General features: G+C 44.7%; 1 protein-coding gene across 1 annotated transcript in view; it reads right to left on the bottom strand.

The window, feature by feature from the left end:
* Window positions 1-6,537: 6,537 nt before the first annotated feature.
* Window positions 6,538-22,405, bottom strand: part of LOC143315259 (calcium-activated potassium channel subunit beta-4-like) — a 27,753-nt gene continuing 11,885 nt past the window's right edge. The window contains exons 3-4 of the mRNA XM_076722859.1: window positions 14,008-14,135; window positions 6,538-12,525 (exon numbers count right to left, since the gene is read on the bottom strand). Coding sequence (XP_076578974.1) covers window positions 12,204-12,525; window positions 14,008-14,135 — 450 coding nt within the window. The 3' untranslated portion in view covers window positions 6,538-12,203. The remainder of the gene's footprint in view (window positions 12,526-14,007; window positions 14,136-22,405) is intronic.

The following is a 22,405-nucleotide window of genomic DNA, read 5'->3' as shown; positions in this document are numbered from 1 at the left end:
AAATAAATTAGATAAAAATAGATGGACGGACAGAAAGATAGATGGATAGATACTTCATTCATCCCCACAGGAAATTCCACATTAGACATTAGTCGACTGACAGTTAATAATTAATGAACTGATAGTAGTTTCATTGATCTTTGCTGTGGAATCATCTGATGTTTGATCTTCTCACATGTTTGATTTGCTGCTTTTCCTCTCAATGATCTCAATGATCTGAATGTGTTTGGAATCATGTGGAGCTTTGGACTGTTGGCTGGACCAAACAAACATGGTGAAGGTGTCACTTTGGGCTCATTGTCACCACATTTCTCACTATTTTCACAATGTTTCAAAAGCAAACGATCGATCGATTGATCGATCGATGGAGAAAATGATCAGCAGAATCATTCAATTAATCCTGCCCTAAAAAATGTAAACGCTAATGAAAAATACTACAATATAAAACTCTCCTGTTATTGTTTATCATGTGCACGGTGGCGGAGTGACGCTTTGCACAGGAAGTCAGTCCATTCAGGGAATTTGGGATCCTCTAATGATTTTGCGTCTTAATAAAACAAAACACTCCAGCAGATGTTTGGCTCACAGCATCAAGCTTCACATTTGTTCCCCTGAAGGGAAAAAGTTTCCTGCGCTCTGATCCTTTAACTTGTTCCGCTGACCTGAAGCTGAACTCCTCAGACGGACTCGTGGTATTTCAACAGGAGACTCGTTTTCATCCCGTCTGCACCTCAGCAGCGAATCATTACCTGAGATACTGGACGAGTCCTGTCTGCCCGTTTGAGCCGTAATGGCGGTGCAGAATATCTCAGAGCTGACCTTTCAACACCTCCGGTATCAGAGACGCTGACATTTTACATTTCTTACTTTACACACACAGAGTGCAGCAGATATGAAGAAGACCATTAAGACCAGAAGACACGGGAGGAGCTGCAAGAGGGACGAGACAAGAGGATGTCTTTTCAACTTCTTCTTCTCCTCTTTACGTGACTTCTGTTAAAAAGCTGAAAATAGACTAAAACTGGATCCTCTGTTTCACGAGACGTTCAGACAAACATCCACTGTGAATCCAGCCTGCGGTCATTTACACGTGACAGGTATAATGTTGACCACGTCCACCATCACAATGTAGCATGTTAGCATGCTAACATGTACTGATTAGCTGTAAACAGAAAGTCCAGCTGAGGCTGATGGGAATGTCTTTAGCTCTGTAGGTATTTCAGTCTGGACCGACAAACTGACGCCGGCATCCACAGCATCACGCTATCAGCTACATCATTATCATCATCATCATCATCTGCTGATCATCATCTCAATTAACTAATCCTTTGGCATAAAAATGTCAGAAAATGTCCATCAAAGGTACCAGAATAACTTTAGTTTGACCAACAGCCCAAAAACACATTCTGCAAGTACTCAGTTTACTGCTCACAACGGACAGTCACTCTCATTATTGATTAATCTGCTGATTGATTAGCTGCTTTGTCCATGAAATGCTGCAAACTATGCCAATCACCCTTCCTCCCAGTCTGAGGTGGTGTATTCCCAACAGTCCAAAACACAAACACGTTTAGTTCAGTCACATAAAAATCACAGTTCGTCATAAAATGGATTTTTAAACTCTGAACAAAACAACTAATCTAATCTACTAACTAACTAACTAACTAACTAACTAATCTATTGATTACCAAGACAGGCGAAGGGACATGCCTGATGTCGTCCCATCAGTGATCAATGCTGTGACGTACTTACTGACGGCAGCCCTGCGTCCACAGTAGATCTGGAGCGATCCCTGAGTGTCTCTGCTGCATATTCAGGGCAGGACATGCAGCCAATCACGGCTGTTTTACTGAGTCTCCCATGAGCGCCTGCTGTCAGACAGATGGACCGACATTAAAATAGTTCCAGTCAAATATTTTCAGTTAGGAGTCACTTTTCAGACGAGCAGCTCGGCTCGCAGCCCCTCCTGACGCCATAGAGCGTCACGTGACGGTGACTGTTAGCGCTGAGTTTCTCATCATACATTTACTCCTGGTGGCCCACCACAATATCCACATTTCCTGCCTGATATTGATTTATGGATTGATGATCACAAACATAACACAGTGTTCAGACTTCACCTCGGCAGCCTGCCCAGGTGTATCATGGCCACCAAAGTATAATTTACAATCCATTTTAGCAGTTTTCTTTTAGTCTTATCTTTTATCTGTCCAAGAAAATGACACCATCCGCAATCAATTAACAAGAGGACAATGTGTCAAAACAAGGAAATGTCTTTGTGAAACCTGATGGCTGCGAGTCGTCAGCAAAGTGAATTTCCCTCTCAAGCTGTTTCACTGAAAGTTCAGGGCCCTCAAAGGATAAAACTCTGCAATATTTCAGGAAAAAAAAACATTATTATTATTATTATTATTATTATTCCATAAAAGAAGAAGATTTAGAAGACAGTTTGAGGTCATTTCGGGTCTTTCTTCTACTTTGATGTCAGCACTGAAGAGAAGAGCTGATGTACTGCCTCAGTCAGCTTCCTGTTCTGCTGATGGTGGCACTGATAATATTTACGGGTTGAGAGAAGGCAGCTGAGAGGAGGTGCTGTCTGCGGAGGTGCAGAGAGAGGTGTTAAATGGCCACAGAGGGCCAAGAGTTTGCAGGTTTTTAATCCAGCTGAGCAGCAAAACTGATGCTCTGACGACTCTACTTACTGCTCGTTAAAATGAGAGCCGAGATGGAAAGAGGAGGCTAATTAAAACTAAGCTCTGTCAGCAGTGACGTACAGAAAGAAACATCTGTGAGGGAGTCTAGTACTCTGAGGTGGAAAGGTGCTATCACTTGACAGGCCGACGTCACTTTACAGACTGACATCACTTTACAGACCGACGTCACTTTACAGGCCAACGTCACTTTACAGACCGACGTCACTTTACAGGCCAACGTCACTTTACAGGCCGACGTCACTTTACAGGCCGACGTCACTTTACAGGCCAACGTCACTTTACAGGCCGACGTCACTTTACAAAGCCGACGTCACTTTACAGACCGACGTCACTTTACAGACCGACGTCACTTTACAGACCGACGTCACTTTACAGGCCGACGTCACTTTACAGGCCGACGTCACTTTACAGGCCGACGTCACTTTACAGGCCAACGTCACTTTACAGACCGACGTCACTTTACAGACCGACGTCACTTTACAGGCCAACGTCACTTTACAGGCCGACGTCACTTTACAAAGCCGACGTCACTTTACACAGCCCGACGTCACTTTACAGACCGACATCACTTTACAGGCCAACGTCACTTTACAGAGCAGACGTCACTTTACAGGCCAACGTCACTTTACAGAGCAGACGTCACTTTACAGGCCAACGTCACTTTACAGACCGACATCACTTTACAGGCCGACGTCACTTTACAAAGCCGACGTCACTTTACAGGCCGACGTCACTTTACAGGCCGACGTCACTTTACAAAGCCGACGTCACTTTACAGGCCGTCACTTTACAGAGCAGACGTCACTTTACAAAGCCGACGTCACTTTACAGAGTCAACGTCATTTTAACAAAGCCTACAATGCATCATCTCAAAAATAAAACAAATGTCCAGATAAACATTCAAAATAAAACAGGAACAACTACAAGTCACACTCGACTAACTTGTACAATAGATCTAAAAATATCAGGACCAAGTCAAAGTATATGTATGTAAAAGTTTATAAAAGTCATTGAAGTAGGCTCCACCTTTACCAGCTGCACCATTAGTGATATTTACACATTAATTCATCATAATTATAATCCAATTATGTATTGTATGTATTATTTGGATTGGCAATTCTGCTTAATGAGAACTTTTACCTTACTTTAAAGAAAGTTTGCTATGTGTGGTATTGTTACTGTTGTTTAAGTAAAAGAAAGTACTTTTCCCATTTATATCAAAATGTATTAGTTGCTTTAAATTTTGTTTTGAATCTAAATCTGCAAAGTAACCAGTAACTCAGTGTAGTGGAGTAAAAAGTTAAATATTTTACTCTAAAATAGAGTGGAAGTACAAAGTAGCACAAAATGGAAGTACTTCAAAACTGTACTTGAGTAAATGTACTTAGTAACTTTCTGTCACTGCTGACAGTCAACATTGAAGCAGCAGGTAAACAGAAACTGAAGCTGTGAGGACGGGTTAAATATGTGATATTTAGGAATCAGACTGTGGTCAATATGACATACAGTTGGTTTATACATAAAACAATTTTATTATAGCCTTTCCAATTGTAGACGTTACTCTCCATTATTTCACTTGATAAATTACAATAAATCCAGTTATTTTCACAGTTGAAATGTCTTAAAAACAAACGGAAATAAAGTTTTTGGGGACGATCACTTTTTGGCGCCACGCTGGTTCCCATATTAGTCACAACTACTTCCTGTTTCATGGAGAAAGGTCAAGTCGCGCCACCACGGTCAACGAAAACTCCATCTTTTAACAGTTTGTCATCTCAAAGATGTTCACATCGCATCGACGGAACCTGAAGTCGATCTGATTCATTATCAAGGAGGAGTTCGTTCAAGTCAAAACGCCGGTAAATCTGCGCTGAAGTTACACAGTAAATTCAAAATGGCTGACTTCCTGTTGTGGTGGTTCAGGTTGCCTTCACATGCCCATCACGTCTGTACGCAAGGATAATCGTTGAAATCTTATAGGGGAGACTATCGAAGCATTCTGACACATTCACACACATAAAATCTTTTTAAATCATCATTTTAATTAAAATAATTTTAATCACCACTGATTTGTGAGCAGAGTTTTCAGAAACTGGATTCACCTGGCGTTGATCTGCGTTAGTGTGCAAACGTCACAGCGTCCTCGCACCGCCAGTGCTCGAATGTGACCTAATGACGCAGTTTATGCTACAGACAGAAATAATGTGTGTTTGTTTTACTCACCATTCCTCTTTTCTTCGGGAAAGTTGTTAATATCATGGTCGGATACCTTCCCACGGCGCTCGTTGTTGAAGTCTATATCCTCTACAGCAGGGGTCACTAACAGGCGGACCGCGGTCCGAGTCCGGACCCAGACACCGTCCTATACGGACCCGGACCTATAACCAGTAAATTATTAAGGGATTTCAAATTTTGACGGGACACTTATATTTTAACCGGCGCAACTTTTCTAGTCTTTACGGCACCGGTTTAGCGGCTCAGGAAACGCACAAACCAATTGCATGCGAGTTAAGCCATCCCACGTGATGCTACCCAGCCAGTCGCATCTCTGCATTGCGGACGATAAACTTAGCAACTCTGACTGCAGTCAGATGAGGAGTGAGAAGCGAACGGAGAGACGATAGAAAATTAGAAAGTTAGAAAGATAGAAAAAGAAAGAAGCGATACAGGGCGAGAAGACGGAGAGGAGAGTGAGCGAAAGGCAGGGAGAAACTGAACAACAAAAAGTGTGGAGAGTGGGAAAAGAGGGAAAGAAAGAGAAACTGTATAACTGTTCAGCTGTTATTTTCAAATTAGTTGAGACTGTTAAGATGTGAAAGTTAACAAAGAAAAAGGAATATTCAAGCTGTTGCTTCACTTTTACTTTTTCTAAAATTAAACACTTTCTTTTATAATGCACAATTTTTCAAAAAACATTTTATTTTCTCTATTTCATTTTTAAATTCAAATCTGCCTGGTTTAATGTTAAGTGACAATAAATACTGTCGAAATGTTTTTGAATTGTACTTTTTTTTTTTTGATCAGATGTTGATTACATGCAGATGTTGATACAACTACTAGGCTACTTCAGTATATATATCACACAAATCATAACGTTATGACATTATGATGTTCCGGACCTTTGCTTTAGGAAATTTTCTCTAACTGGACCTCTTTGAATTTTAGTTGAATACCCCTGCTCTACAGCATTAAGCTCGCTAGCTAACATCCGACAAACCAAGCAGCTGCTAGCATTAGCACTGCTGGACGGCTAACGCTGTTAACTTAAACATAACCGCTTCTTTCAATGGCTGTCGGCTTTGTGACTGTTGTTTGGTGTAAAGTGGATCGTTCGCGGTCTCACGACAGTGAAATTAAAACTCACGACTGACTGACGACATCTTCACCTGGTCTCCTCCATGACGGTCTCCTCCTCCGCGGCTCGACAGGTTCACTTTTTGTCTGCAATACTTCGGCTGACCACACACCAACCGATGTCTAGCACACAGTACTGATGAGGGGGTCGCTGTTTCACCACTTAGCTATAATTCAATCAGAAGTGAATTACAACAATAAAATATTATTATGTGACGACAAATACTTTGTTTGTTTCATTACAAGAATAGAACAGAGACTATTTGTGTCACCCCTAAAACAAACATGTGATGATCATATCATACCTTGTTTTCCTCATTGTAAATGACACATTCACAATGATGTAACTGAAAACACATAAATGTGTGTTTAAATGAACGTCAGGTGGATTCATTTGTGCTCAGACAGAAGAAGAAAAGGCTGCAGTGAGACTCACGATGAAGACAAATGTTTTTATTTAAAGATCTCTATCAGGCACTATAGTTCTCATCGTAATCGATAAACATGGCGAAGCGGCTACCTGGGTCACATGGTACACAGCTGAGGTTCAGAGGAGATGAAGGACGCCACAGTGCAGAGTACAAAGAAAAGAGAAGGAGCCTCCTGCTCACTAACAACCACAGTAATAACAATAATGACATTTATACATTAAATGAAAGACTTTTTCCTCCATGTGAGCCATCAGATACTGGATTTCACAGAGTGGATTAACTTTAAAATAAACCAGAAAATTAATTAAAATCTCATTAAATACCAAAATCATGCCCGTAAGAATATAATTAAACATTTTCTATTTTTGTGGTGAAGAAGCGAAATACAGCGTTTCGTTGCTACTGCAGTTAACAGCTTAGCATATGGCTTCAGATAGAAAATCTAACATTATCAATGTTGGACAGAAAGACAACAACAGCTCATTAAGTCTCATAAAAATACACAAAAATGCTACGGTGACGCTACATTTTCTTTGGAGAGTTGGGATGATTCAGGGGAAAAATGACAACAGCATGGCTTTTACTCAGTTTACACGACTGAAACACACTGAAACCTCGTCTATGCTCTAAATATCAGCGATGTTCAAAACAGCATCTGACAGCAGATCAACACATCTGAGTCCTAAAAGTTTCATGATTTTGTCTCATCAAAGTTTTCAGAAATGATGCTTCTCTGAAACAGGTTTGTAATTTTAGCACAACGAATGAAAGAAAATGCCAGGAGGGAGAGAGACAAGAGAAAAAGAAAAGTTAAAAAGAAATGCAAGAAATAGGAGCACGGGAGAAAGAAAGGAGGGAAATGAAAGAATTGGAGAGAGAAGAAGAAAAGGTAGGAAGAGGAGGGAACAAGGGAAGATGAAAGGAGAGAAGGGAAGGAAAGATGGATGATGCAGTAAACAAAGCTACATCATGAAGCTACATCAGTTTTCCTGCTCTGCCTCTTTATATTCACTCTCTACAGTCTTTGAACTCATCGTCAGGACCCGCCCTGTGTTTTCCTGATGTCTCTGAACGTCACACGGCTTTCTTTGGACACTGGTGTTTGGAGAACCTTCAGAGTTTTGCTTTTTATCTTAATGAGGGCATGACTACAGAGGCCCTCGAGGGACATAAGCAAAAACCGCTTTTTCCAAGCTTCTGGTGCATCAGGAGTCTTGACATCTATCATTTTTTTCCCGTTCTGTGTGTAAAACACGGTCATTCATTTGTTTGTTTATGTGAATTTAGCCGAAAAATCTGTTAGAAAACGATTGTAAACTGAGATCAGTTAAACCTGAAACACTGTTTCTGCACGTTACGCCTCAGGAAGGATGAAAACCAGAGTTTGTTTTCAGGGAAAGTTTGCTACTGACAGGCTGAACTCTGCTCAGGTCGAAGTGGACGGCACACAGAGAAGGACAGAGAAGAAGAAACGTGTGCGACGGACACATTTACCACCAAACCTGAGGAGGAACACTTGTATTTACACCAACAGTCGGGCCACCGAGGACGGAGGCAGCCGCACACTGAAGTCCGCCTCCTTCACTTTTCATTGGCAGCGACATCACTTTGCCTTGTGGCTGTTGCTAAGCAACATGTAGGTCATTTTTAGACCGTCGCGATGGCGGTGGCAGGAATCTGGAGACGATGCTTGGTGATCGCAGCTCGCCCCTCACGCGCGGTGAATCATGTTTGGTGATAGCAGACCTGTTGTGAACTGACTGCGCGGCACAAAAGTTATTTAGTCTCAAATTCAGACATTAGAAGTCGATTTACGGAACAATACATCTGCTTTTATGCAAAGCTGCTTCTCCTCTTTCAAAATTAAAGAGAAGAAGAAGATCACACAGGAAATGGCCAAACTTCAGCCAAACCTCTCACACTCATCTCTTAAAACATCGTCTGATGCTGATACGCCGTCACGCCGACGGTCAGCTGCTGTATGACCAGCATATAGCTCCCGTAACGATACGACCCGATCTGATCGAGTAATGACAGGAAGTGGAAAAGAGAACCCAAACTCCAGACGAGGAAACAGTCCTGCAGACGCTGGTCTTTGTACTGACTTTGGGAAGTTTGGGTTTGGTAACACTCAGCTAGATTTTTTTTTTGACTCTTCTTTTAGCATCCTGACATAAAACAGCAGTTTCTTTTCTGAAGAAGGAGACGATCCAATGAGTGCTGTCCAGGGACACGATTAGCCAATCAGTGCTGTGGGCGGGACTAACACGCTGGAACCAGACAGGAGGAATAACAGCAGTGATGATCTCTGTGGACTTGAAAACATTTCTGACTCAGCAAACATCTATCTTATCTGTGCCGGCATGTTCCAGGTCTGCAGCCCAGACCTGGGCCTCCTGAACCACTCGGGGTCCCCCTTCCTCAGCACGGGGTCCAGGCCAGAGGGTGCCTCGTTTCCACTCCGTCTGACTGACTTATATTTGATATCATGTGTCATAAATCATATTTCAGAGTCATGAATGAATCCAGATCATCTTTGCCAACAGACCCACCACCTTCTGATGTGAGGGAGCAAACAGCCAATCAGATTTACAGGAGTGACGAACGACAGGCTGCACGAGAGACTGTTGATGAAGGAAAGAAAACCAAATATGGCAGCCTGTTAGTTTGACCATAGATTTCAGCGGTGGAAACTAAACCATCACAGACATTAACAGTTGAGCACTGATGGCAGATCGAACAGCTCTTCAACAACAACACGGTTCCTCGACTTTCAGCTGCAAATCCCACAGACAGATGTGAAAAAAAAAGAGCCAGAATTATTATTGCTTCTCTACAATCAGTCAACATAAACACCTCAGAGCAGCTTGAGACCAGAGGACCACAGCAGAGTGGACGTTAACCGGATCAGCTCAGATCATCAGTTCAGAGCAATGAACCATCTGCACCGCCAGGATTTACTCAGACCCCGTTTACACATTTCATCTCTGTCCATCACATGACACATCTGACTGCAGTCCCTCGTGGTTTTGGGGCTACATGTGGACAAGTCAGTCAGAGGCTGGACTGATCAGGGATTGATCGATATGTGTAGAAACAGCTGGAGACACAGAACAAACTTGAGCTGCACAGAGGAGACAGACAGGTGCAGACAGACAGGCACACAGGTACCGAAAGTAAAGTCTTTGTCTGAGTCCTGCAACGGCGGATGCATTTGAATCATTGAAACCATTGAAACCATCAGGCTTCAGTCCATCTCGGATGCTTCTCGGCTGCGTTCACACGTTACTGTCTGAGCTCAGATAAGTGGACCAGCCTGGACCTGCAGCGGCTCGAAATAAACAGGGTCAAAGCCTCCTGCTTCAGTCACATGGTCTGGATCCTGGGTGGCCGCTGAAAGGCCTGCAGGCTGCAGCCACGAGCTGTTCTAACGTCGTCTTCCTCACTGTTTCCTGATGATCAGCAGTGAGCACGACAGAGCTCTGCTACATCCTCTCAGTGTCTTCTTCTCGAGTCTCATGAAGTCTCAAAGGCCTGACTGATGCTCTGATTGTTCGATGGCAGGAAGACTCTGAACAGATTGATTTTATTCATTTTACAGCCAGGCTGAAACGACACAGACCAAACTGTGCTCGTCTCTCAGCGTCTTCACAAATTCATGTCAAAGCCACTCAGAGTAACTGTCTTCCTCTTTTTGTCTTTGCTTTTAACGACGGGGCCATCTTGTTTGAATAAAACTTTAATGGAATTGTCAGTGGGGTCGTGTGATTCGTACTAACGTTGAGCATGAAAGTCGAATAAAGGACGAAAAAAATGTGTTTAATATGACTGGATTAATAAGAACACACAGCGTTGGTATTAAACCCAAATGAGAGACTTCAGAGCTGAAGGATTGTCTTCATGGTATTTAAAAATACAAATAAACTTTATGGGTCAGATAGGGAAGGTGAGGATGGCCAAGTTTGTAATCATTTACTGAAATGCTCTCGAGATAACACATATGTTTAAAAGCAAACCACAAGAACTTTTTAGGAACTTTTGCCATTTGTCACCATATGAGGGCATTGACATCATGGCTGTTTGGTGAATGTTTGAATATTTGCGTCACTCCTGGTTTTCCTGACGCATCTGACAGCTCGTCACTTTGTCGTGGCTTCATGAATAAAAGTCTGAGCTCCAGCATCAGAGCCTGCGGTTTGTTTCTGCTTTCTGCAAACACCTTCAAGGTTCAAAGAGCTCTCACATCAAGAGCCAGGAGGCGGTTTGGAGCCCCTGAGGCAACAGGAGTCGCTAATGGGCCCTCTGACGAGTCTACAGTGTATTTGAATTCATAAATAAATGATGAAGTCAGTTCAATTATTTAAATTCACCTCCAATCACACTGATTTTAAAATGTTTCCTCTGTTGACAGTTTATTTTCCACCTGATGACAAGAGGCAAGAGAGTCGGTATAAGATCAAATGAAGGAACAGCTTATTGATCAGATCAGCTGATCATCCTCGGCTGATTCGGACGGGGACGTGATGGATGTGACGGAGCGTCCTGCAGGACGACCTCTGCTGGGCCGCTGGTGAAAGTAACTGGGTACATTTACTCAAGTACTGCACCATACTTAGGTACAAATTTGATGTACTTCACTTGAATATTTCCAGTCTATTATACTTCAAACTTCTACTCCACTACACTTTAGAGCAAAATTTTGTATTTTTTTACTCATCTACATTCATCTGATGGCTGTAGTTATTTCCAGAGTAAGATTTCACTCAAAAAAACAAGTGATGACCTTGAACATCTCATCTTAAACTGTGACTCTCAAACCATCTGTTATCAGTTCAGATATTTCCCTCCTAAACGTCTCACCTGGTTTCATTTCAATAACCGTTCAAATGATCAAATATTGTACAAAAAGTCCATCAAATTAATACAAATCTGATGACCGTTCAGATTGATCTGCCAGTCTTTTGGAGTGGCCTGACCCCTTGGTTGGGCACCACTGGCCAAAACTAGCAAAGAGTATGAAGCTACTTTTACTTGAAGTACATTTTGTAGAGTGAATGCAGGAGTTTTACCTGTAACGGAGTGTTTTGTTTTTGGTATTGGTACTTTAATAAAGTACTGAGTACTTCCCCCACCGTTGATTCAATGGCTCTTAGGAGCACAGGGAGGTTGGACCACAGCAGAGGGATGGCTGGTGGATGACAAACATGAAACCTGTAGTTTTCTGGATGCTGTCTGACTTGTTAAACTCATACCAGGTTCAAGCTGCTGGCAGACTCTCATCCATCTGTGAACGTGTCATGTAAACGTAGAATCCGTCACTGAGGCCAAGAGGCTGGAGGAACGGTGGCTAACCTGACGGGAGGTTGACTTTGGCTCTAGTTTTAACACTTATGGCTACTGGGACTCAAAGGGAGACTAGATGAGGAGGAGAGCTGCAGGTCAGACGGCAGCTGGCGTCCCCGTCGCTCGCCGTCATTGTTATAAGAACTCTTCGTAATGACAGAAAACATCCTGATTCAAATCGGAAGGTTCAGCGTCCAACAGTCAATCAAAGGAGAGCGGCTGATTTTCTGCTGAACTCTGGAGACAACAGGTGGATTTCCCATCATCCTCCATTTACAGCCACTCCTGGTTTTAACATCAGACGCCTGCTGGCAGTTTGCTCTCGAGGACTCACGATGTGAACACAGCTTCCTGTTTCGTCTTAATGTTCTCGATCGCGCCGTCGCACTGGCACCGCAAACAGCGGTAGGGTCCTTGTGGGCGACGACAGCTCGGGGTCAGAGTTCGTGGAGAGGGGGTCTTCGGCCTTGTTGCAGCGGCGATCTGAGGCGGCTGACAGGTCTTGGCACACCTCGTAGGAGCACTTCCTCTTCTGGAGAGCTTCGGCTCGAACGGCCAGCGAGCGAGCGCACACCGTCAGCAGCACAATGAGCGTGCCCAGGAGGAGCGACACCATTGGCCAGAGGACGCAGTGCAGCAGGACGCTGGTGTCATGGGAGCGGCGCCACAACACGTCATCTGGCCTGAAATCACAAGAAGAAGAAGAAATAAACAAGCAGCAGAGGCAGAATCCACTGACTAAAAAACATGGACGCCCTTTCTGAAGATCCACCATGAAGCTCAGTGACTCCAGCCGTTGCCATCTTGGTGGCGTCTGACGCCACCAAACTCCTGGCTAATCCACACCTTCAGACTGGAGTCAATTCCTTCTTTGTCTTCACATACTCAGCCAATAAAGCAGATTCAGATTCGTGGTGCTGATCTACTTGTAATCCAGAAAAGGGGCAGAAATCTAACGTCACGTTAGCATGGCTCAGTATTCAAACAGCTATCCAAGCATGATGCTAACAGAGAGAGGCTAAGCTAGCTGCAATCCAACATTAGTTAACTGGACATGAAGCTAACATGATATCAGTGGAGTTAATCTGCTGCTGGTGCAGTGATCCGATAAAAGGCTGCAGAGACAGAATTAGCTGGACTGAACTGCCGGTGATGCAGCATTAGCTAAGAGGACGGGGCCACCAGCAGCCTGGACACTGTCCTGTGTCCAATGAACAGTTGAGACAGAGCAAGGAAAAATCAAGTGATGCTAATACTGCAGGTTTTTAAATATAACCCCACACACCAGGAGAAAAAGTGTGTTTCCTCGTCTTAACAAACCTTTTGAGTGTTCCAGTTCTTTTTCTCTAAAACACAAAGGAGCAGCTCGTTGGTAGCAACGCAAGCCCCCACCGGACCCTCGTTTATGAAGCTGAGCTTCCTCATTCTGATTCTTCTGGTGCAGAGATAAAAATAAAACCAGCCAAGGTCACAGGTAAGCACCGTCAATGAATAACAGGAGGATTAAGCTGACACACTAAAGGAGATTTCTGGTTTCTCTGCCTCATCAGTTTTCGGTCACGGCAGGAAAAGCCTTTGCTTCCTCACGGGCGACATAATAAATCAAATCTAAAAAAGAAAAGGATCCTTTCTTTATCTCTAATCATCTACAGCCACCAAGTGTCCCTCCAGGTTCCAGCATGAGAGGATTTTGTGCATTAATCATTTCCTTGTTTTATTTCCGCATCAGTGTTTGTTCAGGGTCAGGTGCTCGATGCTAAAAGAAGAAGGTGCTCAAGTAAAGTACAAGTACCTCCAATTATAGTTAAGCACAGGACTGGAGTAACTGCTGTCTTCACAAAAAATTAATCCCAGAACCACAACTCCTCAGATTCAGACTGAAAACATGATGACTGTGAGTTAAGAGTCACTTCTGTGAGGTCAAAGGTCACAGGCAGCAAATGAAAGAGTGGGAAAGGTTCTGTTAAAAATATCCCCATGACACGCCGCAGGTAGCAGCGGCCATCTGTAATCTCCCGAGGCAACAATGATCTGTCACCGAGGCAAATTTCACAGCATCACACTTCCTGTTTCCAATTTATCTGAATCACACCTGGAAATAGACTCCACCACACGTGTGTGTGTGTGTGTGTGTGTGTGTGTGTGTGTGTGTGTGCTCATCTCACCTCCTCTGCTGGTTGAAGAAGCAGGTGAAGGACTGGCTGCTGACCTCTTTGGTGAAATAGTCTTCCCACCACAAAACGCTGTCTTTGTTCTTCTGGTTGTCCCTCTCACATGGAGGGACGAACGAGCACTGAGGGCCAGAAAACACCACCAAGATCAGTCCTCAATAAGACGAGATAAGATGAGATAAGATAAGATAGACTTTATTTATCCCACAATGGGGGAAATTCACGTTACAGCAGCAACAAGACAGAGTGCAAAAAGTCAGAGAACAGGAAGACAAGAAAATATTGCACAAGTGTTATATACCCTATGGAATTTACAATATATACAATACGTACACTTATTTACTCATACATAGTACTCATTTAAAAATGACGATTGCACATGAAAACAGGAAAAATATGAGATGTGATCAGTACAACTTGCATTTGAGTGGATGTTATTGTGCACTGAGAGATGAGCCTTCATCAACCCCAGAGGAGAATTCAAGAGTCGCAGAAGTGAGTACAAGTACACAGAGAAAAGTGAAGAAGAACAAATCATAATAACAGTCACAGGGGACACTTTACTGCAGTACTTCAAGTACATTTTCCTCATTATACTGACACATTTTCACTGAAGTACATTTCAATGCAGGACAGAGTATTTTAACAGTGTAGTATTAGTACTCTAACTGTTGTCTTGCATAAGAACTTGTCACAGAGCTGATTTTAAACTTTCATTTTAACATAAATTCATTTGTCTCTGATTGGATGGCCGTGGCCTCTGCTGCTCTGACAGTGACGGTCACCCAGCAGGGGGCGCTGCAAAACGGTCAAAACAAGGTGACAAGTTTAATACTGATTGGCTCAGAGCGGGTCTGCAACGTCCTCCTCTTCAACAGGCTCGTTTCAGTTTCACCACCCAAACATAATCTCTCTCTCTCTCTCTCTCTCTCTCACACACACACACACACACACACACACACACACACACACACACACACACAGAGTCACCAAGCAGGAGGTTGATTGGTGCCTGGCGGGTTACTGTGGATCAAATGGTTGCTATGACGATGATGTGATTGGGGGGGGGGGTAAAGTGTCCCCTGTGTCTGTTCTCTTCTCTGGTCTCATTATTTGCTTTGGAAACATTGTAAAATAGTGAGAAATGTGGTGACGAGATCATTGAGAGGAAAAGCAGCAAATCAAACATGTGAGAAGAACAAACATCAGCAGAGATCATTGAAACCATTAAAACATCAGATGATCGATCATTGATCAATGGACTGATCAGTTTCAGCGGCACTCATATAAAGAGGAGAAGACTGAAGAAGTGTGCAGTTATAGTACCTGTACTTGTAAGACTAAAGCTGTAAAATGTATTTTGTGTTTGAGGTGCTTGAACTCGTCCGTGTGACGTCTTTTGTTTCTGTCTGTCTGTCTCATCCAGCTCAGTGAAGGTAGAGAGACCATCACGCTCTCTCTCTCTCTCTCTCTCTCTCCCCCCATTCATCCTCAGCACCATTCATCAAGCAGCCAATCAAACACGCCTCGCCCGATGATGTCACAAGTGGGTCGCCTTCCCAGATGACTGTGGTTGCCATGACAACAGGTGGAGGTTACAGTTGGGTGTGTTTCAGGCCCTGATAAGTGGCCTAAATGGGATCAATGGAGTGTGTGGACATGAGGCGGCAGCGAACACACACACTTAAAGCTGCTCCGAGGTGCTGCCGAGGCATCAGACGGTTTATGTTCAAAGACAGTCTGCTGTCACACCTGAGTCCACCTGAGTCCACCTGAGCCTCCTGCTGGTCTCCAGGCGAGCTCTTCATTTATTGTTTCATTTTGTTGATGCATATCAGATCAGATCAGATCAGAACAGATATACTTTAGAAGAAATGAAGAAGAGATAGAAGAGATATTGTTGTTTTATCAGGTATTGATAAAGAAGCATTGATCAGAATCAGGAAGTAATCACCTGATCTGATCCTCTCTGACACAAACTGACCTGAAAAAAAGCTGGGAAAGATGTGGAACACTCCAAAAACACCTGTTTGGAACATTCCACAGGTAAACAGGCTGATTGGTGACAGGTGAGAGCATCATGATTGGGTATGAAAGGGGCGTCCTGGAAAGGCTCAGTGGATCACAGAGGATGGAGCGAGTTCACCACTTTGTGAACACATGAAGGATGAAGGAGACGAACACATGAGCTCAGAGACACTTGTGAACACAGTGAACACAGCTCATAACCGCTAACATGCTAGCTATGCTAACACTGGTCAAAATAGCTTAGTTACTAATGGGATTAAAGGGTAAACACGGGTTAGAAAGGAGGACCCTCATTGGCTAACAGAATGAAACATTCAGCTTTATTGAGAGCTGTATTCGTATGATGTAGAAGTACTCAGAACTTAGGTAAAAGTGGTAATATCACACTGAAGGAATACAAATTACAAGTAAAAGTCATTCAAAAGTATTCAAAACGTACATCTGTCAGTAATAAGGTGCAGTATATATACACACAGTACATTAAAGTGAGTTTTTCTGATAATCAGCATGTTTCTGACCTGCAGCTGTCTTTGTGGCTGACTGCTAAACACATGAACATGAGGCCACGTCCACCTGTCTGTCCACCTGTCTGCCTGCCTCTCAGCCTCTGCAGGTCAGGTGTGTGAGTGTGTGTTGAGGAGGTGTGTTTGTCCTGAGAGGAGAAATCACCGTGTTTGCTGCATCATTTCGGAACAACCTCCAAACTAAAAATAAAAGGTTTGCTGCCTTTCAAAATGACCCAAATGAGACTTAAAGTTCAGCAGAGAAAGTTACTTACTTCAGAGAAAGTAAGAATACCACAGTGCAGAAATGCTCCGCTAGAGGTAAAAGTACTGCATCTGAAATCTTACTTAGCACAAAAGGATTGGCTTTGAAGTACAGCTGAGGTACACGTTAGACAGAGTGACCGAGGTACTACGACACGACGGCCAAAACTCCAGATTCAGATCCAGGCTGATCAGAAGGCAGCTTTAAGCAGAGCCCCTTCCTCCGGCTGCAGTGATGAAGACCACCGCAGAAACCTGGAGGAAGGAAAATGTCACTGCTGGTTATTTCCAGAGCAGTTTCACTGGAGCGAGGTGGCTGAAGCAGGAGGAGACAGAGGCTCCTGGCTGGGCAGGGAGGCACCGACGGCCCCCTGACGTCCTGGAGCTCCAGAAGCTCTGCCTCATTACGCTTAATTAATTTAAGTTAGCAGCGCATGCACACACACACACTCACACACTCTCACTCTCTTTAACACACACACACACACACGCGCACACACACACACACACACACACACACACACACACACACACACACACTATTACTGTCGTCATTCTTCTGTGATTAAATTATTCTGTTTCCTGAAGAAACAAAGCTTTCATGAATGCGGCGACCTTTCAGCTGATCTGTTGCACTGCATTTCATCTCTAATGAGGTCAAACGAATATCGAGGACAGTCTGAGGACAGTTTAAGGACAGTTAAAGACAGTTTGAGGACTGTTTGCCACTGGCCTCCTTAAACGATGAGTTTGGGCTCACAGTTGGTTGTTAATATTAAAATGGAGTAAAGGTTGGAGGTAAAGCCTGTGGAGCGCTGCCCTTTGGTCGGCCGCCACATTTACATCCATAACATAATTAAGTCATAAACGAGGAAATGACTTGGCTGTAATTGGCCGTCTGCCTTCATCTCCTCATCCTGGTCCTCATCCTTCACGTCTCCGGTCGGGCAGCAGATCAGCGGATTACAGCCGCAGATGCAGGATTCAGAGCCAATCTGCGCTTTAAACGACGGGAAGTGGAAGGAATCTGCTTGAAGGTGAGATTAATGAGGCCTGTCCTGCTGCAGGACGCACAGCGAGTCTGCGGGCGCTGATACGGGTATTGATCGCCGCCTGCGGCTCAATAATCACTTGTGGCTTTCAAATCTCAGTCCGACTCTCACTTACTCTGTTTGTTGTGTTTGATTTCCTATTGAAACGTCTTTCTCGTGTCTTTCTCCTGTAAGAATGTCAAATCTTCCCTGATCTCAGCTTGTCTCTGTCCTTTGTGTATTGTGTTTGGGACAGCAGCGTCCTTCCGTGATGAGTCACGCTGACAGATGATCTTTGTCAAACAATAACAGACACACACACGAACAGCTCAGCAACTCGGCCTGAACGCAAAGCAGCAGCATCGACAGGCGAGAACCAAAGCAGACGCTTCGTCCACAAATTTAACTTCCGCCTTTAACCCATCCTGGTCGTCCCTCCTCCGCGGCAGACCAGGAGCGGTGGGCAGCCAGACCGGTGCCCGGGGACCCATCTCGTCGTCACCATTGGTCAGGTGGTGATCTTCTTGCATGTTTTTAGTGGGGGTATATTTTACGGAGGATACCCCAGGTGAACACGGGGAGAACATGCAAACTCCACACAGAAAGGCCCTCCTCGAGCAGCAGGCACCGAAGGCCTGGTGGAGGACACACCCGGTGCCTGCAGCGAGATTGCTGTGGGGCGACAGTGTTGCCACCGTGCCACCGACACGACAGAGAGACACAAAGACAGAAAGACAGAAAAGACACGACGATAGAAAGACAGAAAGACACAAAGACAGAAAGACAGAAAGACAGAAAAGACACAAAGACACGACGACACAAAGACAGAAAGACAGAAAAGACACAAAGACACAAAGACAGAAAGAAACGACGACACAAAGACAGAAAAGACACAAAGACCCAAAGATGCGAAGACAGGACGACAGAAAAGACATGAAGACACGATGACAGAAAGACAGAAAGACACGAAGACACGAAGACACAAAGACAGAAAGACACGAAGACAGAAAGACACGATGACACAAAGACAGAAAAGACACAAAGACACGAAGACACACATTAGAAATGAAATCTGTTTCCAAGCTGGCGCCGTGGACGGCTGCCTCGGTGTGTTGTTGTTTTGCGTGTGCGTGTTGTTTTGTTTTGTTGTAACTGTGTTTTGCGACGGTACCCGGAGCTCTTTCACCAGAGAAGAGCTCATGAACATCAGGGTAACAACACCAGAGGATTTATTTCCTAAATTTTGCAACTGCTGTTGGGTAAAAACAGGGACTTTTCTTCATCTGCGGTTCTGTGCTTCACCGAGACGTGGCTCTGTGGATTAATACCGGACTCTGCGCTGCAGCTGGCTGGCTTCCAACTCTACCGCGGACAGAGACACGGAACTTTCCGGCAAAACTAAAGGTGGAGGAATCTGTTTCTTCATCAACAGTGGTTGGTGCAACGGCGTGACAGTGATCCAGCAGCACTGTTCTCCTGACCTGGAATCTTTCATCATTAACTGTAAGCCTTTTTATTCACCCCGTGAGTTCGCTTCATTCATTCTGGTCGGCGTTTACATCCCGCCGCAAGCCAACATGCAGGACGCACAGCGTATGCTCGCCGACCAGATACTGCGTGTGGAGCGGTCTGGAACAGTCTGGATGAGTACACGGAGGCTGTGATGTCCTACATCAGCTTCTGTGAGGACTGCTGTGTTCCATCACGCACCAGGGTGAGTTACAACAATGACAAACCGGAAGAGGCCTTCAGGAGTGGGGACAAAGACAGATACAAAGAGTCGAAGTACAAGTTTAGCAAAGCGGTGAAAGAGGCTAAACGACTGTACTCTGAGAAGCTCCAACACCAGTTCTCAGCTAACGACTCTGCGTCTGTCTGGACGCTCAGGCAGATCACTAACTACAAGCCTAAAGCCCCCCACTCCATCAACGGTCGACGCCTAGCCAACGACCTGAACCAGTTCTACTGCCGCTTTGAAAGACAAAGGGACAGTCCAGCAACCATCCCCCACGACACCTCTGAACAGCTCCAGCTCCAGTCACCTCCACCAATGCCCACCTTAAAGCCCCCCCCCCCCCCCCCAGTGACGACTCTTTCCATCCATGAGAGGGACGTCAACAAACTCTTCAGGAGACAGAACCCCCGGAAAGCAGCTGGACCAGATTCAGATTCAGATTCAGATTCAGATTCAGATTCAGCTGGACCAGATTCTCTCCCCGTCTGCCTTGAAGCACTGCGCTGATAAGAATAAGAATAAGAGAGAATCAGAGGGACAATCCCCTTTATTCGTCACACAGATACATGCCCATATCATGCCCACACACGCCCATGCACTGGTGAAATTTAACTTCCGCCTTTAACCCATCCTGGTCGTCCTTCCTCCGCGGCAGACCAGGAGCGGTGGGCTGCCATCCAACCGGTGCCCGGGGACCCAGTTCCTTTGTCACCATTGGTCAGGTGGTGATCTTCTTGCATGTTTTTAGTGGGGGTATATTTTATGGAGGATCCCCCAGGTGAACACGGGGAGAACATGCAAACTCCACACAGAAAGGCCTTTTTCCTCAAGCAGCAGGCGCCGAAGGCCTGGTGGAGGACACACCCCCCGTGGAGGACACCCCCCCCGTGGAGGACACACCCCCGGTGCCCGCAGCGAGAATCGAACCCAGGACCTTCTTGCTGTGAGGCGACAGTGTTGCCACCGTCCAGTGTTCATCCCTGTTGCCAAGAAGCCAAGGACCACAGGACTTAACGACTTCAGACCCGTCGCCCTGACCTCTGTGGTCATGAAGTCCTTTGAGCGCCTCGTGCTCTCACACCTCAAAGACATTAACACCTCACATCAAGAAAGCACAGCAGAGGATGTTCTTCCTACGGCAGCTGAAGAAATTCAGCCTGCCAAAGACAATGATGGTGCACTTCTACACAGCCATCATCGAGTCCATCCTCACCTCCTCCATCACCATCTGGTACGCTGCTGCCACCGCCAAGGACAAGGGCAGACTGCAGCGTGTCATTCGGTCTGCAGAGAAGGTGATTGGCTGCAATCTCCCATCTCTTCAGGACCTGTACGCCTCCAGGACCCTGAGGCGTGCAGAAAAGATTGTGGCTGATCCCTCTCACCCCGGACACAAACTCTTTGAGCCACTCCCCTCTGGCAGGAGGCTGCGGTCCATCAGGACCAAACCTCACGCCACAAGAACAGTTTTTTCCCGTCTGCTGTCAGCCTGATCAACAAGGCCCGGAACCCCCCCGACACTCTTCACATTCCACCTCTACCTCATCGATTGTATATATGTTTATATTGTTATATTTTTTTAAAAGATACAAAGACTCAAAGACAGAAAGACACAAACGAAAAATCAGATGTGCTGTTTTTAAAAACGCAGAGTAATCCACATCATAAAGATGACATCAGTGTGTGTGTGTGTGTGTGTGTGTGTGTGTGTGTGTGTTGAGATATTACTTCCAAAGCCAAAGCGGCTTTAGTTTGTTGTTAAGACTTCAGCACTTATGAAATATATAATGTGATGGACAAACACACACACACACACACACACACACACCACAGGGTGCAGCCATTAGGTGCAGGCAGAAAAGCACTCTGGGAAAATAAAGCAAGAGCTGACCTGTGTGTGCATGCACTGCTGAAGTAAAACACACACACGTGCACTCGCACATGCATGCAAGCACAAGCACAAGCACACACACACACACACACACACACACACACACACACACACACACACACACACACACACACCATTCAATCCATTTCTAGTTTAATGGAGTCTGCCAAGTTGAGCTAGGCTGGCTACATTAGTATTAGTGTGTGTGTGTGTGTGTGTGTGTGTGTATGTGTAGCACTGAGTTATGTGTACGTTTGACTGGGAGCCAGAGGAGCATTATGAGCTCAGAGCAATAAAGTCCAAACTGGCTCACAGAGAACAATCAAACTTTGGTTTTGCTGTACGATGATATTCAACGTTTCACTTAATATACAAAAACAAACACAAACAAACAAACAAAAAGAAACAAACACGAACAAAAACAGTCCTGTGCTTCTTCATAACTACAGAAATGCGTGAAGATGGAGCGGCAGTGAGCAGCAGCAGCAGCTACCTGAGCCTCAGGTGATCCCATTCAGTTCAGTTAGTTAGTTAGGTTGAAGGTAAGTTACAGGTGGCCTCATCGTGCCTGTCTGCTAAAAACAGCCAAAAAACGAGTGAACTCTGGTGGAGCTTCAGGGTTTCATGTTAACCACATTTACTAAAAGCACTTTCAAATGTCAATTTCTTTTTGTGCGAGATGAGAAGATGTTTGATAAAAACAGTTTGTGATGAACACTGCGCTCTCATTTATCATCATCATTATCATCATTTATGTAAAAACACACTGATGCTTCATCAGGGTGCTGTGGTGGGTGTGAACCACGAAGCTACACCAGGGCTCACTCATTCTTTGGCTGTTTTTACCAGATTCTTTGGGACACTCAAGCTGCTAATTATACCTCTGATTTCTTTTGACCAAAACTGATGAGATGATGGACAAAACTACCAAAATAAGAGA

Source organism: Chaetodon auriga, chromosome 22 (assembly GCF_051107435.1).
Source record: "Chaetodon auriga isolate fChaAug3 chromosome 22, fChaAug3.hap1, whole genome shotgun sequence".
NCBI lineage: Eukaryota > Metazoa > Chordata > Actinopteri > Chaetodontiformes > Chaetodontidae > Chaetodon > Chaetodon auriga.
This window is presented reverse-complemented; position numbering and strand designations above follow the sequence as displayed.